The following is a 21,490-nucleotide window of genomic DNA, read 5'->3' on the forward strand; positions in this document are numbered from 1 at the left end:
AGCGGACTCTAGCCAGCCTCCTCGCTGGGGCTTGTTTTGTGGCATTTCTGATCCGAGAATGGCTCAGGGACCGGTTAAGCGCACGCAGGTCCGGCCGAGGACCCGAGCCGGTATGCAGCTGCCAGGACCTGTCCCGTGCACCCACCCCGCCCGGTCACGGTTACGGGCGGGGAGCGGCGGCGGCGCCTGCTGACAGCTCTGCGCACGCGCCGGAAGGGCGCTGGGCCTGCCGCCTGTGCGCAGGCGCAGAGCGGCCTAGCTGGTGTGGTGCGTGGGTCGTGCGGGGCCGCTGGCACCTACCGGCCGCGGCGGCCATGGGGAAGCTGAACGTGGTGATGCTGCGGTACCTCTCCCGGGAGCACTTCAGGGTCCTGACCGCGGTGAGCCCGGGAGCCCGGGGCGGGAGGGGCCGTTTAGCTAAGCAGGGGCGGGCAGGTTCCCTGCGCGGATGGGAGACCGGGCCTGCGTCGCCCGCGGGCGGCGGCGGCGGCGGCGGGAGAGGGGCTGGTGCGTCTGCTGCTAACCAAACTTTTGAATTAGTTTTATAAATTAGCAGCGTTAATTTAAAAAAATGCTATTTATAAGGCACCCGTGAAAAGTGATTTCAGTCTCTTCGTGCATCTGATGTTATCTCACTGTCGAACTGCAGGGCTAACAGAAACATTCTTTTTTCATTTGCTGTTTTAGGTGGAAATGGGCATGAAGAACCATGAAATAGTCCCTGCTAGCTTAATCGCTTCCATCGCCAGCCTTAAACATGGAGGCTGCAACAAAATTTTGAGAGAGCTGGCAAAGCACAAACTGCTGGCCTATGAGCGAACAAAAAGTGGGTTTGAATTTTATATTGAGCTTTCCCCAATATACGGGTATTAACCCACATGAGTTACCGACTTATCAGAACGCGCAAACTGGAGCAGACTGCAAAAGAATCTGGTGCCCTTCACCCCATCAGAAATAGTTACTAATGCATTTTTTTATTCCCCATCATGTGACAAGTAGCAATTGTGCAGGTCCTTTCGTTCAGCCTTGCAGTTGCATGGGGCTTTGCAAACACACTGTGGGAGTTGCATGAAATCCCGCTCCTCTCGGGCTCAGGTCTTCAGAGGTTTCAGGGTGAGGATCCCTCTAGATCATCCAGAAAATCCCAAATCCTGTCTATGTCCCCTACCCGCCAGAACACTCTTTGGGTTTTCCCATGCTATCTAGACTACTACCATTGCCTCCATTAGTGAGAGGCTAACAGCACATTTGTCTTTTTACCCAGCTGTTAGCTTTCCTAAAACTTGGAGGTCCTTAAACATCTTTATCGTTCTGTCAAACTGGGTTGATATTAACCAGCAGGGGAAAAAATAGGTTTTTGCCTACCATAAATTGAAATAGGAAAGTAAACCAAAATGATACTTCTTTTAAACGTAATGTGTACATAATAAGCACTAAACGTTTTGCAATTTATTCTCATTTAGCTGTCCAGGGCTACCGGTTAACTAATGCAGGATATGATTACCTTGCTTTGAAAACACTGTCGTCCCGGCAAGTCATCAGTTCTGTTGGAAACCAGATGGGTGTTGGTAAAGAATCAGGTAACTCGAAAAAATGTTTTTGATAATTTTTAAGCAAATAAAGCTGTAATGCGCCAAGTGTTTTGCTAGAAATTGAGTAAAATTTCCTCTGGATAAACATGTCAGTCAATCTGTCAAACACTGAAGATTTATGGATCACTATTTGAAATGCTGTGTGAGGCTGCTGGCTGCGTTTCAGTTTTTTCTACAGAAGATTGGCCTTTCACGTTGACCGTTCTGTCTGATTTTTAGCTTATCACTGGAAACTCTGTAGGCAGATGGATTTTGTCTGACGCGTCGTGAAGAATTTTGAACCATTTTTTACAAAAAGAAAACTTTAACTTTTTTCCGCCCACCTAAAAATGAGATAGGAGGCTAAAATAGCGTTAGAACTATTGGAGTACTATCTTAGTTGTTCTTAAGTTCGTGTCGATTTTCGTCTGGCACAGCACGAAACTCCTTGAAGAATGAGGAAGACCATTAATGAGGACAAATGGCAGAAACGAAACATAGGCCGTTATTAAGAGGCTAGTCTCTTGGGTTGTCTGTCCAGTCAACAGAAAGAGAGAGAGTCCCCCAGAAAGAGAGTGTGGTTAAGAACAGCAGAGTTTGGCTTCTGCCCTAAATTTCCCTCTAGAGGAGCTTGTATTTCTTCTTTGCTATATCGATAGACTGGAGAAATTGGCCTGAATATAGGTACCTTAAGTCAGGTCCGAATCATCTGTGTTCCTCCTTTCAGTCATTTTTTTTCTCTCTCACTCTGAATTATGTTTCAGATCACATCGCAGTTTATTTTAATGGGATACCATGATCTCTTTGACAGTAACTTCTTTTCGTGTAGTTCAATATGTACAATAACGTACAATATGTAAATATAGCTGTCTTTAGTAACTCTCAGAGTAAGCGTAGGTGATCTCGCCGTGCTGGAAGTAGCAATTGTAAGAAGTGAAGCAACAAATTTCTCACAGCACTTTTCCATCAGACGCTAGCTTGTTTTATTTCTTAGATGTAAACTAGTATTTCTTTCGTCTTCTAGATATTTATATTGTTGCAAATGAAGAGGAGCAGCAGTTTGCATTGAAATTGCACAGGCTTGGAAGAACTTCCTTTCGCAGCCTTAAAAATAAACGTGACTACCACAAGCACAGGCATAAAATGTCATGGCTGTATTTATCCCGGCTAGCAGCAATGAAGGAGTTTGCCTACATGAAGGTAGGTGGCCCTTCACACTAAATCAACAAAGGTGTAATAAACTGGAAGACACTCTTTGGATTTTGTTTCAGTTCATTCATATTTGCAGTATTAAAAAGATCTACACGTTTTCTCTACTGGACTTGAACTACACGTTTTGGGTAATTTCAGCGATATATTTCTTGTATGCTTTCCAGTAGCAAAATGAGGCTACGCCACGAAAGTCATGTGGCGTGGAAAAGGATTTCTTATGAGAAGTTTAGATGGATAGTGTTATTTATGGACAAATGACATACGAAGCTGTCCAATCACCTGTATCTTAACAAGGCAGTGGTTAAATATACTGTCATTGCACTTCACTTCTTTGGAAAAGCCAAGAAAAACATTCCTATATCATTTTGTTGGTCCATGAATACGTTTACTGGAGAAAATTTGTGAAATGCAGACAAAGTTATGCCTTACCATCTTGACTACGTTTTAATTTGGATTCTTTCTGCACACGTAATTCCAGGGCGTTTTTAGAGTTGTAGTCAGGTGAGTTTCAAACAAATTTCAAACTATGCATATATCTAATTTGGAACACAAATAGTTTGTTTCAGTGATACCTGTCTTGCACCTGTCTTGCCTAAAAGATACGCTGTAATTTAGGTTGGACGGGACTTCTGAAGGTCCCACTCTACTCCAGTTTCCCGCCCAAAGCAGAGCTAGCGTTAAGGTCAGATCGGGTCATTCAGGGCCTTATCCTCTGAGTATTGACAATTTTTTAGGATGGAGATTCCACAAACTTTCTTGACAACCTGTTCATGGGATGCCATTCAAGTACGTCTCTGCTTCTGTTTGCTATGCTCAAATGAAGTGTTTAGTAAGTTCTTTAGAATTTTAATGATAGTTGGAATTCAGTTAAATGGTTCTCTCGATGACTTACTTGCTTATTGAGATTCATGTTCGTATCTATTAGAAGTAAAAGAGCACTCAGTCACTTGAGAGTTAGCGTTTTAAGAGCAGTAAATCAACGACTTTGGATTGATTGAGTTGGGATTTTTCTTTTTGCGCCGGTAATAATACTCTAGCACAGAAGTAGGCCGTATAGATCTTAATGCAGGGAATTTAATTGGTGAGTTGACCAAATTCTGTGTTTTAAAACATGCCCATATGTGCAGGCTGGCAGTAATTTTCTGTCAAAGTACATTAGATTTCTCTTTTCATCAGGATAGGAGTCATTCATATTTAAAATCAAATTTGTTTCTGTTGTTATATCAGATTCTAAAGCAAGAGATAGTTCTTTTATCAATTAGTGACTCATTTGAGGTGTTAACTATATTTCATTTGCATTAAAGGCTGAAACATCTGTAGGAATTCAATACTGAGGTTGCAGGCAACAGTTTTCATGTTCAGCTTTGGGCATCAGTCTTTAAAAAGAGTTGGGCCTCCAGCACCCCTCTCCCTTCCCAGCACTACTTGCAGAGTTCTTACTTAGCAACACCTAAGATTCCTAGTATGTGGGAAATGCAAAGATTCTACTTTATATATAACCAGTTCTGCTGCTTCTCCTATAAATTCCTTGCATGAGCTTGCAAATGAAAAAAGAAGAGGCTATTTACTGTTACTCTGTCATTTGTCAGACACTTGTTTTTGTCCTGCTGTTTTACTGTATTTTTTTATTTACCATGGTGTTCAGTTGTTGCTGTGCCATTGAGCGTACTCTGTCAGTGCAAACTGGCGTTCTGAGCTGAAAAGGTACGCTTTGTTCTGTACCGAGGGAAAGTAAATTTCATTTCCAAGCGTGTATTTCTGCTCTCTCTGAGTTCCAGATTTTTATGACCTGCTTTAAAACTGCAGATATCTGTAAAAGATTACAAGTTGATAGTGGAAACCTATTTATCAAGAACTACCTTCCCCTTCTCCTCTTGTGATATTCAACATCTCTATATACATTAAATACGATTTTCTCGTTTCTTTTAAAAATCGTGATTGTCCTTAGGTTCTACCAGTGGCCATCCCAGAGAGAAAAAGGACTACTAGCATCATTTAGAAACTCTGTATTGGTATATTGGTCCACAATGTAAATCATTGTGTGGCCAGGACTTGTAGAAATATGGACCTTGGAATCAATTTCCCTGAAAAGGGAGGATGATGGAGAGTATTAAGTGCATGCGAAAAAGTGAAAATAGTGTAAAACTTCAGTAACAAAAGCTAAATTTATGTTGCTATAACTTAGAATTTTCTCTTAGAGAAAGTCACTGCTAACGAGAGAATGAGCAAGAAGAGAACAAACCAATAAAGAAGTTGAGTGTTGGATCAAGTGAATGACAAAATTTGCATCAGAAAAGGCTAACAGGAGTGCTGTGCAATATTATGACTTCCATTTATTAATCTGTAATACGGTGTAATGCTGGCTCTTAAATATTTAAGAAATGAACTTCTGCCTTATAGAAACTCGGTATGTTTACTGAGCTAACAAGCCAGACAGAACTGAACTGACAACAACTTAAAAGGGGGAATCTTTTTCTAATGCCTGCCACGCTATTCCTGATTATCTGCTGTTGATTACTTACACTATCAGACTAGATATGATTCTGTCTTTTTCCCAGTCTTTGTTTTCTTTTTCCTCCAGATGCGAGGTAAGTAAACTGTGGACGAAACAGAAGCCTGTTTAGCGTCTAAATTTATGAATGTCCTCTGTCTTTGCAGTGAAAATTCAGAGGGATGTCATGCTGCCTTCCCACTTGGAGCACGTACTTTGTTGCTTCTCGTTAGCATCGGAGAAGTCTGTACTGTGCTACTCCCACAACAGTATTTATTGCTTAGCGTAGATGGGAGTTTGTTAACATATGTAATGTTTTCTTAACCACTGACTTTAATTTTTCAACATAATTGTTGTCTCTTTCCAGGCACTGCATGACAGAAAATTTCCTGTGCCAAAAGCTGTAGACTACAACAGGCATGCAGTAGTTATGGAACTTATTAATGGCTATCCCTTGTAAGTACTGAAGCTTGAATTCTCTGTGTAATAGAAACCCTGATAACTTTAGGTTCGATAAGGTAATAGGGCTGGTGCTTTTCCTCAGCATATGGGTGAACTATGACTTCACTTTGCTGAATGTTGTCCTCTAGCCTACACGGGTTAGGGTTCTGCCTCGTTACAGTGTTCTGTCTGTTATCTCTTTATTCAAAGAAGCTAGTATTTCTTTTGTCCGAAGAAATTGCTGAAATAGACTGATAGTTAAAGTAGGGAATACATCAAAAGAGCAGTGAGGCACAGGATAATATTACAAGTGTTTTCTGCATAGAAATTGTGTATCCTGTATGTCTTTCACGTTGTGATCTGTCTTTGGCTTCAGCTCATGATCCTTGCTGTGGTAATTCAGCTAAGATTGCGGCTCACCATTTTACAACTTCTTTTGAAAAAATGAGTTTCTTTGTTTTGTGTACCTAGAACATCGTGTATAATTATCTTTATTGTTGTTGCTTCAAGGAATGTTACATTGATTGAGTTGTTTAACATCTAGAAATATTAAATATCATTGAAGTTTGTACGTGAAAAGACAGGTTGGTTTGTTTGCATTGCTGAACGCGTAAGGTCTGTTTAATAGTCAGTCTAATCCAAAACAACCTGGGTCCTTACCTAGAGATTTGAAGTGCTCAGTTCTAGAACAAATCGAGTCATGCTCTGATATGACAGTCTGTATCTGTAATGGGCATTTTAATCAAAAGAGAACTAATCCCAAAACTTAGGTGAATTGAAGAGTAAGGTGGAAGAAGGAATAAATGCCTTTGAAAGAATGAATGGGATATTTTATGATATGGACTTGTGGCTATATGGGAAGTACTGCCAATTAATTTTTGAACCAATATGAACATTTTGGGCAGCAGCCTGTTACAAAGCTGCTAGACTTCCACGGTACTTTCTTTGCGTTATATGAAAATGATTCATTCTCATAACACTGTAGTGCTGCATTCAGAGCAAAGTATCTTAAGAAGTAACTGCAAATGCTGACCTCTTCTTGACGGCGCTTAGTATAACAAAGCAAGTGCCTTCTTTCTTAGTCTGCTTGTGAAAAGATGATCTGCATTTTGCCCTGTTAAGCTGCTTTGCTCTCACTGGTCTAGGTTCAGGCGTTAAGGGGTTTTTGTTTGTTTGTTGTGCTTTCCTGTAAGTTAGTCTAGAAAATACATTTTTAGGAAAGGAAATGTAATGGGGCCTATCGATTTGACTACAGAAAGACCTAGTTATTGCCGCTACTGAGAGTAGGAGGTTGAACTACAGATCTCATGAGGCCTCTTGCAGCCTGAATTACCCAGTGATCCTGTAAGATGCATTTCATCTACCCTGTATGTATTTCATATAACTTCAGTCCTTGAAAGTTCAGGATATTTTATTTTATTTAACTTTCCAGATGCCAAGTGCGCCAAATGGAAGATCCTGCCTCTGTCTACAGTGAATTAATGGATCTGATTGTAAAACTTGCTAATCATGGTTTGATTCATGGTGATTTCAATGAGTTTAATCTCATATTAGATAACGATGACCGTGTCACCATGATTGATTTCCCTCAGATGATATCAACATCACATCCAAATGCTGAATGGTAGGTGGAAAGCTGAAGATATTTTCAAAATAAATCTAGCAAATGATGATAACAGCAAATGGCCAACCATGAGTCCTCTTTTTCATAAATCTGTTTCTAATATTATTTTTCCCCCGTTTTTGTCAAGGGACACAAATAACATAACAAATCTAGTCTGATTTTATGAATGGGGAGAAACGTCTCTTTAGGATAAATACGCAGTTAACTGGTTGTTGAAGAGAATGTCTTTCAGAAAAGAAAAGTTTAGAAATCAACAGCACGTCAGCAGTTTGTCTCCCTTGGTTTTTTTTCGTGAGATCACTAGTAGATCATTACTTTTTAAATAAAACCTTAAAATACAAGACGCTCAGGGTAAAAGCTGATCACTGCAATAAATTTCATTACCTTGATGATATGTTTCTGCAATTCTGTGTGTTTTTTTTTCAGGTATTTTGATAGAGATGTTAAATGTATTAAAGAGTTCTTTAAGAAACGTTTCAGCTATGAGAGTGAACTCTTTCCCACGTTCCAGGATATCAGGTATAAAATGCCACAGGAATCTGAGTTTTTATTTATGGTATTTTTGTTGTTTTTAAGAGAGTAATGAATGTTTGTGGGAGAAAAGAAAAAATAGGCACAACTATGCAATTGAAAGTGGTATTTTTATCCTTCCTGCTGTAAGAAGGATCTGTTTTCTTCAGCCAAAGCTACTGTTAAGTGGTTTGCAAAAGAGGTAGTGCATTTTTAAATCTGCTGCTGCATACTTTGTCTTTCTTCTTGCTGCTGAGAAGGGGACGATATTAATCCAAAGCCTTGATACAAAAGACAGATATCTAGGAAATGTTACAGTGATGCAGAATCAGGTTCTCCCACTCCTTAAAGCCTATTTGACACTTCTGGTATATGGAGGATTAATTTAGGTTCCAATTTTAAGTTTATTTTAAAAATGCCAGTAAATGTGGTGACTAACGGTTTTAGAATTTTTTTGATGTTTTTGTGTCTTTTGAAAAGTTAAGTCATTTTGGCACCTTTTAAGAATGATGTTGTTGCAATGAAAAGGATTTTTTTTCACATTGAGCTCCTTTTCGAAAGGAAGCTACACTTGCCTCAGTCTGGGTGAATGTTAGTGTATCCCTTATTGTTCCGTGTGCATAAACATAATTTGATCTTTAAGTCAAATGATATTCCTGCTGAAATCAAATAAATAAATAAATGCTGGTTGTGGAGATGGAATCATCTTCTGTGGAAGTTTGCTACTGTCAGGCTACAGTCTGTTAACTAATTTACCCAAAGCTCAGCACAATCATGCGGTGTATACTCTCTTTGTTAATATGATCTGAATAGTTACAGTGCAACTTGATAGTATTTTTAATCCAAAGTAAGGCATATTACTAGCATGATGATTTAATGTAGTAAAAGAAAACCTACTTGTACTTCTTTCTCAGGAGAGAGTGTTCTCTTGACATAGAGATTGCTGCCAGTGGCTATACAAAAGAAATGCAGGAAGATGATGAACTGCTTTACCCAGCAGGTCCTGACGAGGATGATCATAAAACAGAGACATCAGACTTTGCAGAAGAGCCTGAAGGTAAACTCAACGTCCTCAGCGCAGATAAAGAAAACAGGGCAGACTTTGTGCGTGAAGTGGATGATTTCTCTGAAAGCAGATCCTCTAAAGACTTGATGAATTGCAATGAAGAGGCTGATATGACTGAAAGTAGTGAAAATACACAGACACTGAGTATGTCAGAGTTGAGTTCTGCCTTAGAAAAAGTTGAGAGGCAAACTACCCTTTGGAACATGAGTGATGACGCAGAGAGTTCTGTAACTGCTTTTTCTGAGGACAAAAGGATAACTGAAAATGCTGCTGAAGTTGAACATCAGACAGGTCAAGGAGAAGGCCCCGATGACAAGGACAATGAAGACGAATGCCCTGATCTGGTTGACTTGTCAACATTAAACAAGCAATTCAGGCCTTCCAGGTAAAGATTCACATTGACTGTCTGTGACTTGTTTCCCCCCCCCCCCCCGCAATAAACGGCCATCTTCAAAGTAGCTCAGCAAGGACTGCTCTTGTGCCACCCTTGTTTAAATTGAAGAGTAACACTTCAATTTTTTTTTTTTTTTGTTAAACATTAGAGTGAGTACCTTTCCTGTTGACTTCATGCTAGGTAACCTATTGATTGGTACTATATATGTAAGGCTTAGTGTGACAGATCAATTGTCTCGCTGTGTAGTATCCAATGAAAGAACCAGTCTTGGAATTAATTCATAGATCCCACCTATTTTCTCTGGTGGACTTTTTTCCCATCTTTTTTTTTCTTTACTTTAATTAATAATGATAGTGAAAGAGTTCTTGATGTTAAAATATTTCTTCTGAAATAACTCTAATGATTAGATTTATAATTAGAGTGCTCTTTCTTAAAGCCAATATATTCTTCCCCTCGCTCAGCTGAAGTTATTAGCAAGAACATGTTCCTTGGAATATATTATTCAAATATATCTTACTGTCTGTTGTTCTGGCTTTTAATTCCTTTCCTGTTTAGAAATTCCTGTTTACCTTCAGGCTAGCCAGTTATGCATGAAACTAATTCTGAGTTTGCCAGCTCCTCATGTGTCTGAATGTGCATACAGGCTCTTGCACACCCCTCTTCTTCCCATCCCTTTTGTGTTTTAGGGAAATGATTTGTGTAGGCAATATGCAGAACCTAAAATACGATTTATCACTTTCTGAAGTCTGCTTTAATGCATTTAGTATGTATGTGGCTATTGTGTAATAAATCTAAATGTGTGTTTTGAAGAACTAGAGTTAAGACTTCAAATGTATATTTTCTGGAGTACTCAGAAGTTGTGTTGGGAATTTTCAGATTTTTTCTCCAAAACTTATGATTAGAACATGATAGCCATAAAAGGCAAAGGATGTTTATTTTGTTGCATGGAATAAAACATCAATTTTTGTATTTTAGAAACGAGGAGAGTATGGCTCATATCAATGAGCACAGAACAAGGACTAAAAGTATCACATCAGTCAGCAGCGTTGGGAGCTGTTCAACCATTCCACCGGTAATTTTTTTTTCCCCTAGTCTACTCTCAGTCCGTCTTAAATTGTACGTAGCTGACAGGAAGTATTTATAAAAATGTTCTCTAGCATTATTTATTAAATGGTTATTATGACATACCTCTGTGGTTTGTAGTTCCAGACCAACAGAAAAATAAGACGAATATTTTTGTAATTGTTTAGAAGTAGAAAATTTTCAGCAGTTCCCACCATCTGTTGCTCTTTGCTCTACTTTTCACCAATGTTCTACACCAGCATTAGCAGCTCTCTTATTTAGGCAATAACAGGTGTATGGATGGTAATACACTAATTTAAATATAATCAGTTCATTCACTTCTGTTGTTAGCTACAATTAATATTTTTGAATTGTAAAAATGAATGCTTGAGTCAAGATTTAGCTTGGCCATTTCCACTACCTATCTTACAAATTCACTCTTCTCTGAAACATTCATACAAACTCATTTCAATAGGTGGGTTTTTGGCAATATGAATTTGACTTGTTCGTCATATAAACGCGAATGTTTTGCAGCTGAAGTCAATGTCTTCTTCTTCAACCCCAGTCGGTATAGTCGGGATGGCTACCTTTATCACATTTCAAAAGTGCAACTTAATTCTAAAGGGAAGAAAATTGTTTCTAGTTATAATATGTCCTCCATATAAAACGGGAAGAAACTACTGTCCTATCAGCTGACACAGCTGATCCACGAAATATTTTTTTTCTTGTGGGTCAGACTGTATGCTTGCCACTGTAAACGTGGGCACCCGTATTCAGTCTCAGTTTCATTAACAGTTAGGGATAGCAGGTATGACGGATCCGTTTTGAGGAATGTGCTAGCGTAGTTTCAGCTCTTTCATGGCATGGACCAAAAGTCAAAATGTGCAGATCATCTTTTCAAAGCCTTTCTACTGCTCAATAAGAGTATGCATCCTATGAACATTGTGTCTGAAAACCCCACTATTGGCAAGAGTAATCACATAGTTAGACTTGTATATGAGAATCATCAAGCAGCCTCTTAAATCCAGGGTCTGCTACTTACTACTTCACTAGTCGTCTTAAAAAGGTTTTACTACTACCTCACTAGTCTTCTAAAAGAGGTTTTACTACCTCCTCTTAAGTGGTGTGTTTTATTCTGTGAAGAAGCCTTGTTTTAGACAAGGTGCCGCTGAGTGGCTATACTATTCATAGCATGCTTGGCGGCTTTACTTCTTTTTTTTCAGATAAGTATGTTAAAGATATGCCAATAACGTTAGAAAGTTGCACGCATAAACATACACGTTAAGGAACAGCCTATCTGTGTGTTGGCTAACACATTTTTCTAGGACTTCATGTGAGAAGAGAACAGATGTACATGCTAGTCATCACAGTTCTTATTATTCTAGGGGATGGCCTTAAACGTCTCCCAAGGAGACAGAGGCTTAGGTTAGAACTGGGCAACGAAGGAAACGAGAGCCAGGATGACCTCCTCCTGTTGGCAATTGTTTTTTCCTCCTCCATTTCATTAATTTAAGTCTGCAGGTTTTCTAAAAAAAAGGTTGGTGCTACTAAGTCTTACAGAGAAAATGACTTGAAATTGTGCTCGTATACCACTTGGTGGCAGCAACGGTCATTCTGTAGCTATGAAAGGTTTGCGAGTGCTTACGGGATGTTTGTTTGTTCTGTAGCAGACACATAAAACATGTTAGAAATATTCAAATAGCATGTACCTAGCTAATATTCTGTTCTAAAAGAAAGAAACACAATAGCAGGAGAGGCCTTCTAGAGACTGAGCCACAGAAACAACTTTTAATCCTGCACTATCTTGCACGACACTTCCTCGGTAACTAACCATGAAGTGAAAATAAGGTTTCTGCCCATCGCAGAATCTTATTTGAACTTTTGAATGTTAGAGCAAAAGAAAGGATATGTATAATGAGCTAACTATAACATAAGAAAATGATTATAAAAGTGAAAATACAAAAGAATGGCACTGGATTAAGACCCACTGGGCTACGCAGACCCAATGCCGGTTATTGCTGCCGGCGTTGTTGTTGGTGTTGTTGTTTTTACAGCTTGCTTTCTGTTCAGTGGACAAAACATATATTGAAAAATAAACAGCATAAAAATATTTTCAAAGTAAACATGTGGAAGGAATTCTTATAGGCATATATATAACAATAGCAGTAATAGCTATGACAAAAATAAGGATGTTAAACCTTACCTGTAGGTGACTGGAATCGAGGTATGTAGGCTTGTATCCTGATTCAGACATCTGTGTTGCAAAGTTTCTCTCATCAATTTTTGTAAAAACGACCGCAGGGGAGAGAAGTAAAGAAGCCTTCCTTCAGGGTTCTGCCTATAAAAAGCACAGAATGACAGTTGCCTTACTAACAGAAGACGACATTAGTGAAACAGTTTTAATTCTGATCAATTTTTCTTCTGGAATACTTTTAAAGAAAATCTACAATTTTTATTTCCAAAGAGCTCATGCATAAAAACGCGAAGCACCAAAGGAAAGAAGGACGCATCACATGCAACTGTTTTTTATCCATGTTTAGAACTGCTGTTCTGGTGACGCCCTAATTACTACAGAATTCCTGCTGCAATCAGAATTCGGTCCTTGAATTCCTAGAACACCTTTTATTTCCTTACTGTAGCTGTACTAGTCACAGCTACTTTTAAAGAATATAACTTGTCAAAACTATGCTTTCTAGTTCTTATTCCCTACCAACTTTCTACTTAATATGCTACAACGAAGTTTAGCTGATAGTACAATAAACAAAGCATCACAAGGCAACTGAAATTAGGGTAAATGTGAAAGAAATATTATTGGACAGAAACTCTTCCTCTTACCCCGTAGTTACTTGGACATCAGCAGATCTTCTATTAATGGCAGATTTATTCCTTGATAGCTTTTTAAATGCTGTAATAATTAGAATAAAGATAAGACACATTCCTGGAATTACCACCAAGATATGATTCCTGAACCTGATGACACAGTGTTAGAAAGATTGGAAAAAAAAAAAATTTGTGTTTTTTTTTTCTTTCTTCCAAGACAAGAAACACAAGCACATACTCAATACCACTGCAGCAAAACTTGAGTTGAGATCATTATTCCAATGAGGAATTCACAGCCAAAACCTGCTAAATCATAGCTTGGTTTTTATTATGCATAGCTATCGTTATCATAATATGAAAACATAAGTACAAATAACAAATGAAGATTCTGTAAAACCACTGCTGTTCTAGGGAAATGGCACTCGCCGCTGCTCTTTCAGTGCTGTTGCTCCAAACGATTCCTGACTGCCCCTCTTTGTAAGCCACGCTGGTGGTGAAGAGCCAGTGTTTCCGTTAGAGTTGCACTGAGCTCGTTGCAATCCAAGCTTTAAAACAGACCAGAGTGCTAGAAAAATAGGCACAAGCTAAATAATTACTGCAGGGGCATGAAATGTTCTCTTGGGTCCTTTTTTGTAACTTAAAGGATATTTGTCAAATCTTCAAGCGTAGAACGTTACCACCTTTTACATTTTTGTGGAAGGCATGTTGGTACTGAAATGTAAGATTGCTAAGGGATGTCTTAGTACTAAATGATTTTCAGAAAGTACTGATATTGGCTTTATTTATTTGCAGGAAGTGGTGAAACGGAAGATAAAACGTCAGCTGACCAAGCAACAGAAGGCCGCTTTGAGGCGGCGGCTGCAGAAAGGAGAGGCAAATGTTTATACCCAACAGCGTCGAGAAAATATGCAGAACATTAAGTCAAGCTTGGATGCGGCTAGTTTCTGGGGATAATTTATTGAACCTTCCTCTAGAACATCAGAAAACTCATAATATATATATATATTTGAAGTCATTACATTCTGGAGCAATAACCTTTATATACAATGGAATGTTTTTTTCCAAAGCTAATAAACATCATTTTGGTTCCTGTGACTTGGCTGGGGGATTCTGTTTTGTGTTTCTAGTTAAAACCATTGGCTGTGATTTAAACTGAATGGTATCAGGTAGGATAACTACACTAGGGTAATTCCCAGCCTTGTTCTAAATGGATTGTACTGTTTCTGTGTAGGTTAAGAATCTTTTGCAGTGCAGAAAAATTTTCTTAAAATTTTCCCTTCCACCTTGAAACTAATTTCTGCAAGGACATGAAATTGAAATCTGAAATGCTGCCATCTTACATTATAAAGAGATACTTCTTCAGTTTAATTAAGAATCAGAGATATATCAACCTGATAGAAGTTAGTACTGAAATAGTTAACACTCTAAGCTCTCTTTTGTACCTGTACAGACATCAGCAAACCATATGTTAATACCCATACTTTGAACCAAGCAATTCTCTTTTTTTTTTTTTTCCCCCTTCACTCCAAGCTTTCACATATAAATCTTGCCCCAGAAAGACAAGTAATAAAAACAGTTTTGTACAGACCTGGCAAGCATTCAGATTTCTGAATGCGCCTGTGCAGTTGCATGTAAGCTTAGTTCCTTTATATTTAATAACTTACCAACAAGGACAATGAGTCCGAAACGTCTGTTTTCAGAAGTGTTACTCTGACTTTCAGCTTGTAATTTCCTTCTGGCCTTCGAAGACCTCAAAGAAATACAAACATCTTTAAGCAAGGTATTTCAGGTAATAAAATAAGATGGTGTCTCTCTTTTAAAAAAATACATTATTTATTTAAAGGAGGGAAGTGTTTGTGAGCACTGAAAAGGCTGCAGCAAGAAACAGCAGTTCAGACTTTTTCTTTGGTCTCTCTTAACCTTCCATCCCGTGTACCTGTGCTCAGGGGGTGAGGCGGAGCCCTTCTGAGGAAGAACAACTCGACGAGAGTTTAAATTCTCTTATTTTTCGAACGTCTTCAATCTATTTTATTTGCCTGGAAAAACAAGGACCTTGGAATTTGATCTGTGGTTTTATGCTCAGATGTCTGATAATATCTGTTCTGCTCCACCCTGTGTTCCTGGTATGCCTGATACCTTATTCGGGTGATATCCTATTGAAGAGTTACAGCCTCTATCCTGTCTTGCAGCATGCTCTTGCTTTTGAAGTTTTAAATTTTTGTTTCATTGCTGGAACAGTATAAAATGTAGTCTCAGCGAGCAGCTACATATGGTCTTAAGTATAACCACAGCGGGTCATTGAAGCAATACAACACGTAAGCGTGCTGCATCGTACCATCAGAGTTGCTCGGAAGTATGTTGACAAAAATAATAAGGAAGTTAAATCTTACCTGTAGGTGATTGGAATCAAGGCCTGTAGGCTTGTATCCTGATACTGTTAGAGTCAATGATTTTAGCAGGGGTAGAAAAGCGACCTAAGTGAATTTAACTATGTTTCCACTTTAAACGTGAAGGGAAAAAAATACCTTTTACATTTCTAGGTTCTTATCTGCTAAGAAGCTCTTTCAGCGACACTTTAATGAGATTTCAAAAACGTCATCCTTTGCCTGAGATGCGCGTACGCTCCTTGGCTTCCAGTTTAGAAGTCATTCTGAGTGAGTGGGGGTTTTTGCTGTGTGAGCTGAAGTCTGTCTTGGTAATTGGTTCCAAAAATATACAAAGGTTGTTCAGATTGATTCAGCTCCATCACAAAAGAAGGGATGATGGAAATCTACACTGTTTATTTTCAAAATGTTCCTTTAAAGCACCCATTAAGTCTTTTAAAGGTATTCTAATGGATGGCTGTAAGTTATCATTTTCACTTACCCCGCCAGACTAGACTCTTCTGAGACTGGAGTTAGCGAGGGAGGAACTAAACCTCAAAGTTACAGCTTAATATATCTTTATTAAGCTTTTTTTTTTTTTTGAAGCAGCAGAATTCCTGAAATATCTAAAGAAGTCATCAAAGGTCACAATGAAGTTTACACATAGAACGAACTTATAGTACTCACTCTGTTTGAATGTCCACCTATGAAACAAAGTTTACTTTATTTAGAGTGAACTTAGGGAAATGTAGAGGTTAAGACAATAATAAAGTTCCTGACAAGTCTTAACAAATTCACATATTTAGCAGCAAGAAATGTGTAGGTTATTCCAAAATTGGTTTAAAATGTTTCATTTTAATAGGCACACAAGGTAATAGCTGGAGTGCATGGGTTTGTAGCCAAACAAGATTTGAAAATGAATACAGAGCAGCTAGACAGATAAACATTGTTTGTACCACGCGCACTCAACATTATGCAACAGCACATGTTAAAGCTTTGGATTTTTTTCTTTTCCAAATCAGGAAGACTTTAGTGGTACTGAAATAATCAAGGTATTCTGTACCAGCACAGTGACTCCAGTTTATATAGCTTATGGTTGTTACAAGCACCCCTTCACTCAGCCTGAAGGAAAAAAACAGATGTTACACCTGTAAAACAGATGTATAGATGCATTTCTACTTCAAGCTTTTGCCAACGCCTCTATGTCTGACTGTTAACCGCAGCGCCTCTTCAGACCCTTGCACAACCCATACATCCTATTCTCCTATATAAAAATAGCTTAATTTACTGGCATTTTAATACACTTAAAGTACGTGGCATTGGAAACTAGATTTAAGCAAAACAGATTCAAGTTGAGTTAATACATCACAAGTGGTTTAATCTTGCTGTAGAATTCAGTTTACTTGCCATTATCATCAAAGTTCTGTTCCTGATTGATAGGTAAATTAAGAGAGGAACAAAAGCATACTCTTTTCTAAACTGCTGTTCTTATTTTTGAATGAGAGTCTACACGTTACCTTCCGGCTAGCGAGGAGTTTGGAACAACTTCACGTCTTAATGAAGTATTTCTTAAAGAAAGGTTCAGTCTTTTTCTAGCATTTCAGAGTAGTGGGGAGCAAAGCGGTGCCGTCATTAATTTGGCAGAAACCAGAACTGTCTTGCTTCAGCACGCTGTCAACATGTGGATGGAACGAAATGTCTTTCGCATGATCAGCTTCTCTGCCTAGCCTGTAGGTGGGTGTGTTTAACAGGAGGAAGCGGTAGGAAGGAGCTGCCTTTACAGCTAATTACCTCCGCGCACAACCAAGATAAGCCAGCCGGGGAGGTGGACCCCCTGAAGGGCCTTCGGGTCTGGGCAATGCCTGATTGGCAGATGTGGGGAGATCCTTTAGGAATCCAGTGCATCAATGAACTGCAAAAATTCAGCACGGGACTGGACTACTTCAGGCATGAGGACAGTTTGTGAACGCTTTCTGGAAACGCAGCCCCGACATGGACAGAACCTTGGAGTCTTTGCAACACATAATTGCCCGCGTTCTTCCTCATAGGGACCCTGCCCTGGTATTTAAAGACTGTAAGTACCAGAGACAAATATCTGACTTCTCTAACGATTCAATTATGGTATTTAATTCAAATTTCTGTTACAGTCAAGGCATGATAAAATAGAAGTAATTTAAGTGCTTGTATTTGCATGTATATGACAAACTATAATTCCATTTTAATTCAATGCATCTAAGACAGTGTCCTCGGTTAGTTTTTAACTGCGTTTCAGAAGATCGATTCAGAACTTTTTCACAGGATACTTAATTGAACTTAGTAACATATCGGTCTTGTGGTACTCTATCTTTACTGTTTGACATTCATGGAAAATTTTAGGTCACTTACTTCCCTTTCTTTCTCTGGTAATTAGTTTGTCCTATTAAATTGCACAATTTAACTAGTGTTTCTGTAAAACTCTAAGAATCAAATATTAAAATCTTTACGCTTCTGTTTGGACAGATGCAATGCAATATGCTGCTTAAGCACAAGAGGTTTTCTTGCAAGTACATGTAATATGATTTCTTTTCCTATCAATCAGACTTGTGAATGAAACGCACTTTTTTTTACAGTATACCAAAACTGTTCACATAGTTGTTCTATGTATTTTTTCTCATTTTACAAGCCGCATGTAACTAGCTCTTGTGAAACATTAGGTCTGAAGTGCTTTTGAGCAAGTGCTGCATAATAAACTGGACTGACATGTCCTACGAAACAAATGGAGCCAAACCAGATCATGGGAACAAGAGTATTTGAATATGGCTTTATGATTTCCGTAGGACTATGCATGAAATGAAGTACTATTTAATTAGTAAAGTTTTACAAGACTCACCCACAGTTCCATAGATTTCACACACCAGTGGCTGGAAGACAAATTAAAAACAGATAAATTCAATAAATTCAACAAAACAATATTTTGCTTCCATTTACTTCCGTTACTTTTATGGTTTCCTCCAATGGTGAATGGGATCACTTAATTTTGCGTCCCTAAATCCAGTTCTGCCTAAGCTTTTTGACTGTTAAATCTGGGAGTTTGCTAGGTGTCATTGCAGTCTAAATTGAGCAGTTGTGTGATGTACAGACAAAGCTGGGATAACATGTGATTTCAGGACCTTTTTTCTTCACATTCAAATCTAATTGTGATCTGTTGTGCCCCTAAGGCACAGTGCAGAGGCATTTATTTAATCTCCACTTCATTCATTTGTCAACAGCTACGTTAGAGTTAATAAAATCAGTCTCATACAATCAACTGTTTCCTTCTGAATTGCTATGGGAGAAATGACTTTAAGTACATGGCTAGTAAAGGACCTAGGGGGAAATGCCTGCATACTTCTGTATTAAACTTCTCTATGTGCCAAATTCCCATACTCTTACTCACAGTGAAAACTGAGAGACTGCACAAGCAGTTCCTTGGAAATGAGTAGGAATATTCATGTAGAAAGATGCTATTCTCACATGACTATGGTATTAGGATCCTTCCTGAAACTAAGCCGGACATCTGTTTCTCAGGCCACCCAGCAGGAGATTTTTATGCTGCTGGATAGATCTGCATTAGCGTTGCAGTCTTGGGACCTTGCAGGGAAGCCTGCAAACGTACACACATCACAGGAGCGCAGAATTTGAGCTGCAGGGGGAAGGGGGAGGAAGAAGGGCATTCCCTTTTATAGGTTACCCTTGGTAATCAGTTCCTGCAGATCTACTAGGTTTTTATTGGAAGTGTATGCACAAGCTGCTCGGACAATGTGGTTGTGACCACCCACAGACCTAAGGGTGGGAGAGATGATTAAAATGAAAGAAAAGTGTAAGTAACGGGGTTGGAATACCATTTTTCTTTAGGTTTTCAAAGGCATAACAAGAACTTCAAAGGCATTCTAACAGAGGAGTAACCTACACGGGCTTGGTACCGCTGTGAGCGTACACCACCAATCCCGACTGGTGACAGAAGTTCACAGTGCCTTGGTCTATAAAGTCAGAGGAAAGTTCCTATACATTCTCTTTATCTTCAGCACCAAGTCAAGTCCAAAAAGATTTAGGGAGTGTTGTCCCACCTCATCTAATTTTTAATAGACAATCTGAGCAGGGATTAAACTGTGGAAAGAAGATAATGCCACGTGCTTCTCTGTAAGAGCACGTCCACAGCTTTTACAAACACATTAGTTTCAGCTTTTATCAGGCACAACCAGATAAGAACGAAAACACATGCAGCGACCACATTGCTGCCCCGATAGCTACCTTCTGTCACGCTCTCACTCGACTCAGTGCACAGGCAGATCTGAGTTTTGCCAGGAGGAGAAAAGATGACCATCTCCGAACACACTTTTACCACGGTTCGAGGCTGCACACCGTCTTTGTTTCTGCTGCAGCCAAGCAAGCGCTGCTTACTCTGACCCAGGGGCGCGCTCTTCTGCGACGCCTTCGCTGTGGCTTTCCCCGGCCGCAGCACGCAGGACCAGCCATTTCAAAGGTCCCTGCCTCCCTGGGCGCAGCCTGCAGAAGCAAACGCAGCGGGTGCTGAATGCTGCCGCACTGCTCCTCCCGGGGTAACATCTCCTCACCAGAAGGGAGGAGAGATGACAGGACTGCGGACAGATGCAGAGCTGGGCACACGGGCAACAGCACCACAGGGCTGTTTTGTTTCTCCCGGCCCCTCCCCATCATACAAAACTTTGCCCGTATCTCTAGTTAGTCCTTGCAAAAACACACAGAGTGGGAAAGATGGTTTGTCTTTGCCAGGTTATCCTATTAGTAGATAAAAGAGATAGCTGAGGCAGCAGCCCTGCGTATTAGCATTTCCTCCTTAGTCTCTGCTGCGCCTGCGTATTTGAGCTGGTTATCGTCCACACTGGAACTTTTGGCCCATACTAGGCAGAAAACAATTTTTGCCTGAATTAACAACTTACGGGTCTCTTTTCCTTTGAAAAGCTGTATTCCATGTTTTTGATAAGGACTCAGAGCTTACTAGCAGAAGTGCCCCTCTGAGCAGAAGATGTGATTCTGAAGTCACTAGAAAACCTTACCTGCATTTCTGCTTTTGAAACGTCTCAGCTTGTCCACGCTCTGTGGAGGCAATCTCTAGACGTGAAATTCCTTTGCCAAATTATGGTGCGCAAGCGGCGAGGAGCTGGGCCTTCAGCAGCACCTCAAGGCCCGCTGACAACTCCGCTGGCCCTCGCACGTGGGCCCGGCCGAACCTGCTGGGCCCAGGGACGCAGAGGGCAGAAGCGTGAGATTTACGGCAGAGGGAACAGGAGCCCGCACGGCAGTCTCAGGCAGGAGACACAGCGACGCGAGTACGAACCGGTGGGACAGAAAACAGCAGACTGGGATGGCCAAGCTGCAAAAAGGCCACAACCAGCAGCCCGGGGGACAGAAGGACGGGCAAGAACACCGGCTCTGGGATTGCACCAGGAGCCGAGGCTGGATGGAGACGGACTGGTTATGGGAACTAGAAATGAGGATACGAGGCTCTAATGAACCAATTAAACAAAGACGACATGGAAGTGAAGCGGCAGGGCAAGGAGCTGGGATGGAGGAGGATACTAAGGCCAAAATAAGGAGCCCAGCTTTCAACTCTTTTAACTGCAAGAGTGACGTTTTCTTTTTTGCATTTCCCTGCTGTGTCCATTATGCAGCTTCCATCTCAGATAACGTAGGGCTCATATCAGTAACACCCTCTGCCACACAACGCAGATTCAACCCCAGAGCAGGTCTGACCTGTGCCCTGACAGGAGGAAAGAAGGGCCATGACACCAGGGCAGAAATGAGAGGGTAAATTATTGTGTAATTAAACTCTTTCTCCTGTGTAAATTAAATTCATCCCCCTTCTCCGTATGTACCACGATATACTGGTGCATTCTAACTACAGTTCTTTTTCTTTTTTCTTTTCAACGTTCTTTGAG

The 21,490-nt window shown here is 39.9% G+C and overlaps 2 protein-coding genes and 1 long non-coding RNA gene across 3 annotated transcripts in view; 2 read left to right on the forward strand and 1 right to left on the reverse strand.

The window, feature by feature from the left end:
- Positions 1-194: 194 nt before the first annotated feature.
- On the forward strand, positions 195-14,280 carry LOC104150462 (serine/threonine-protein kinase RIO2). The gene is made up of 10 exons (XM_068924865.1): positions 195-380; positions 688-826; positions 1,464-1,580; positions 2,596-2,771; positions 5,642-5,730; positions 7,148-7,339; positions 7,766-7,858; positions 8,764-9,300; positions 10,285-10,381; positions 13,984-14,280. Exons 1-10 carry the CDS (start codon positions 315-317, stop codon positions 14,143-14,145), a joined length of 1,668 nt encoding a protein of 555 aa, XP_068780966.1. The 5' UTR covers positions 195-314; the 3' UTR covers positions 14,146-14,280.
- On the reverse strand, positions 12,792-20,718 carry LOC138064061 (uncharacterized). The gene is made up of 3 exons (XR_011137289.1): positions 20,609-20,718; positions 14,856-18,454; positions 12,792-13,276 (listed from the first exon to the last, which is right to left on the reverse strand). It is a non-coding gene; the product is annotated as an uncharacterized lncRNA (long non-coding RNA).
- Positions 17,453-21,490, forward strand: part of LOC138064060 (protein limb expression 1) — a 39,415-nt gene continuing 35,377 nt past the window's right edge. The window contains exon 1 of the mRNA XM_068924866.1: positions 17,453-17,628. Within this exon, the coding sequence (XP_068780967.1) occupies positions 17,547-17,628 (82 nt within the window). The 5' untranslated portion in view covers positions 17,453-17,546. The remainder of the gene's footprint in view (positions 17,629-21,490) is intronic.

The sequence above is a fragment of the Struthio camelus genome, chromosome W (assembly GCF_040807025.1).
Source record: "Struthio camelus isolate bStrCam1 chromosome W, bStrCam1.hap1, whole genome shotgun sequence".
Classification (NCBI taxonomy): domain Eukaryota; kingdom Metazoa; phylum Chordata; class Aves; order Struthioniformes; family Struthionidae; genus Struthio; species Struthio camelus.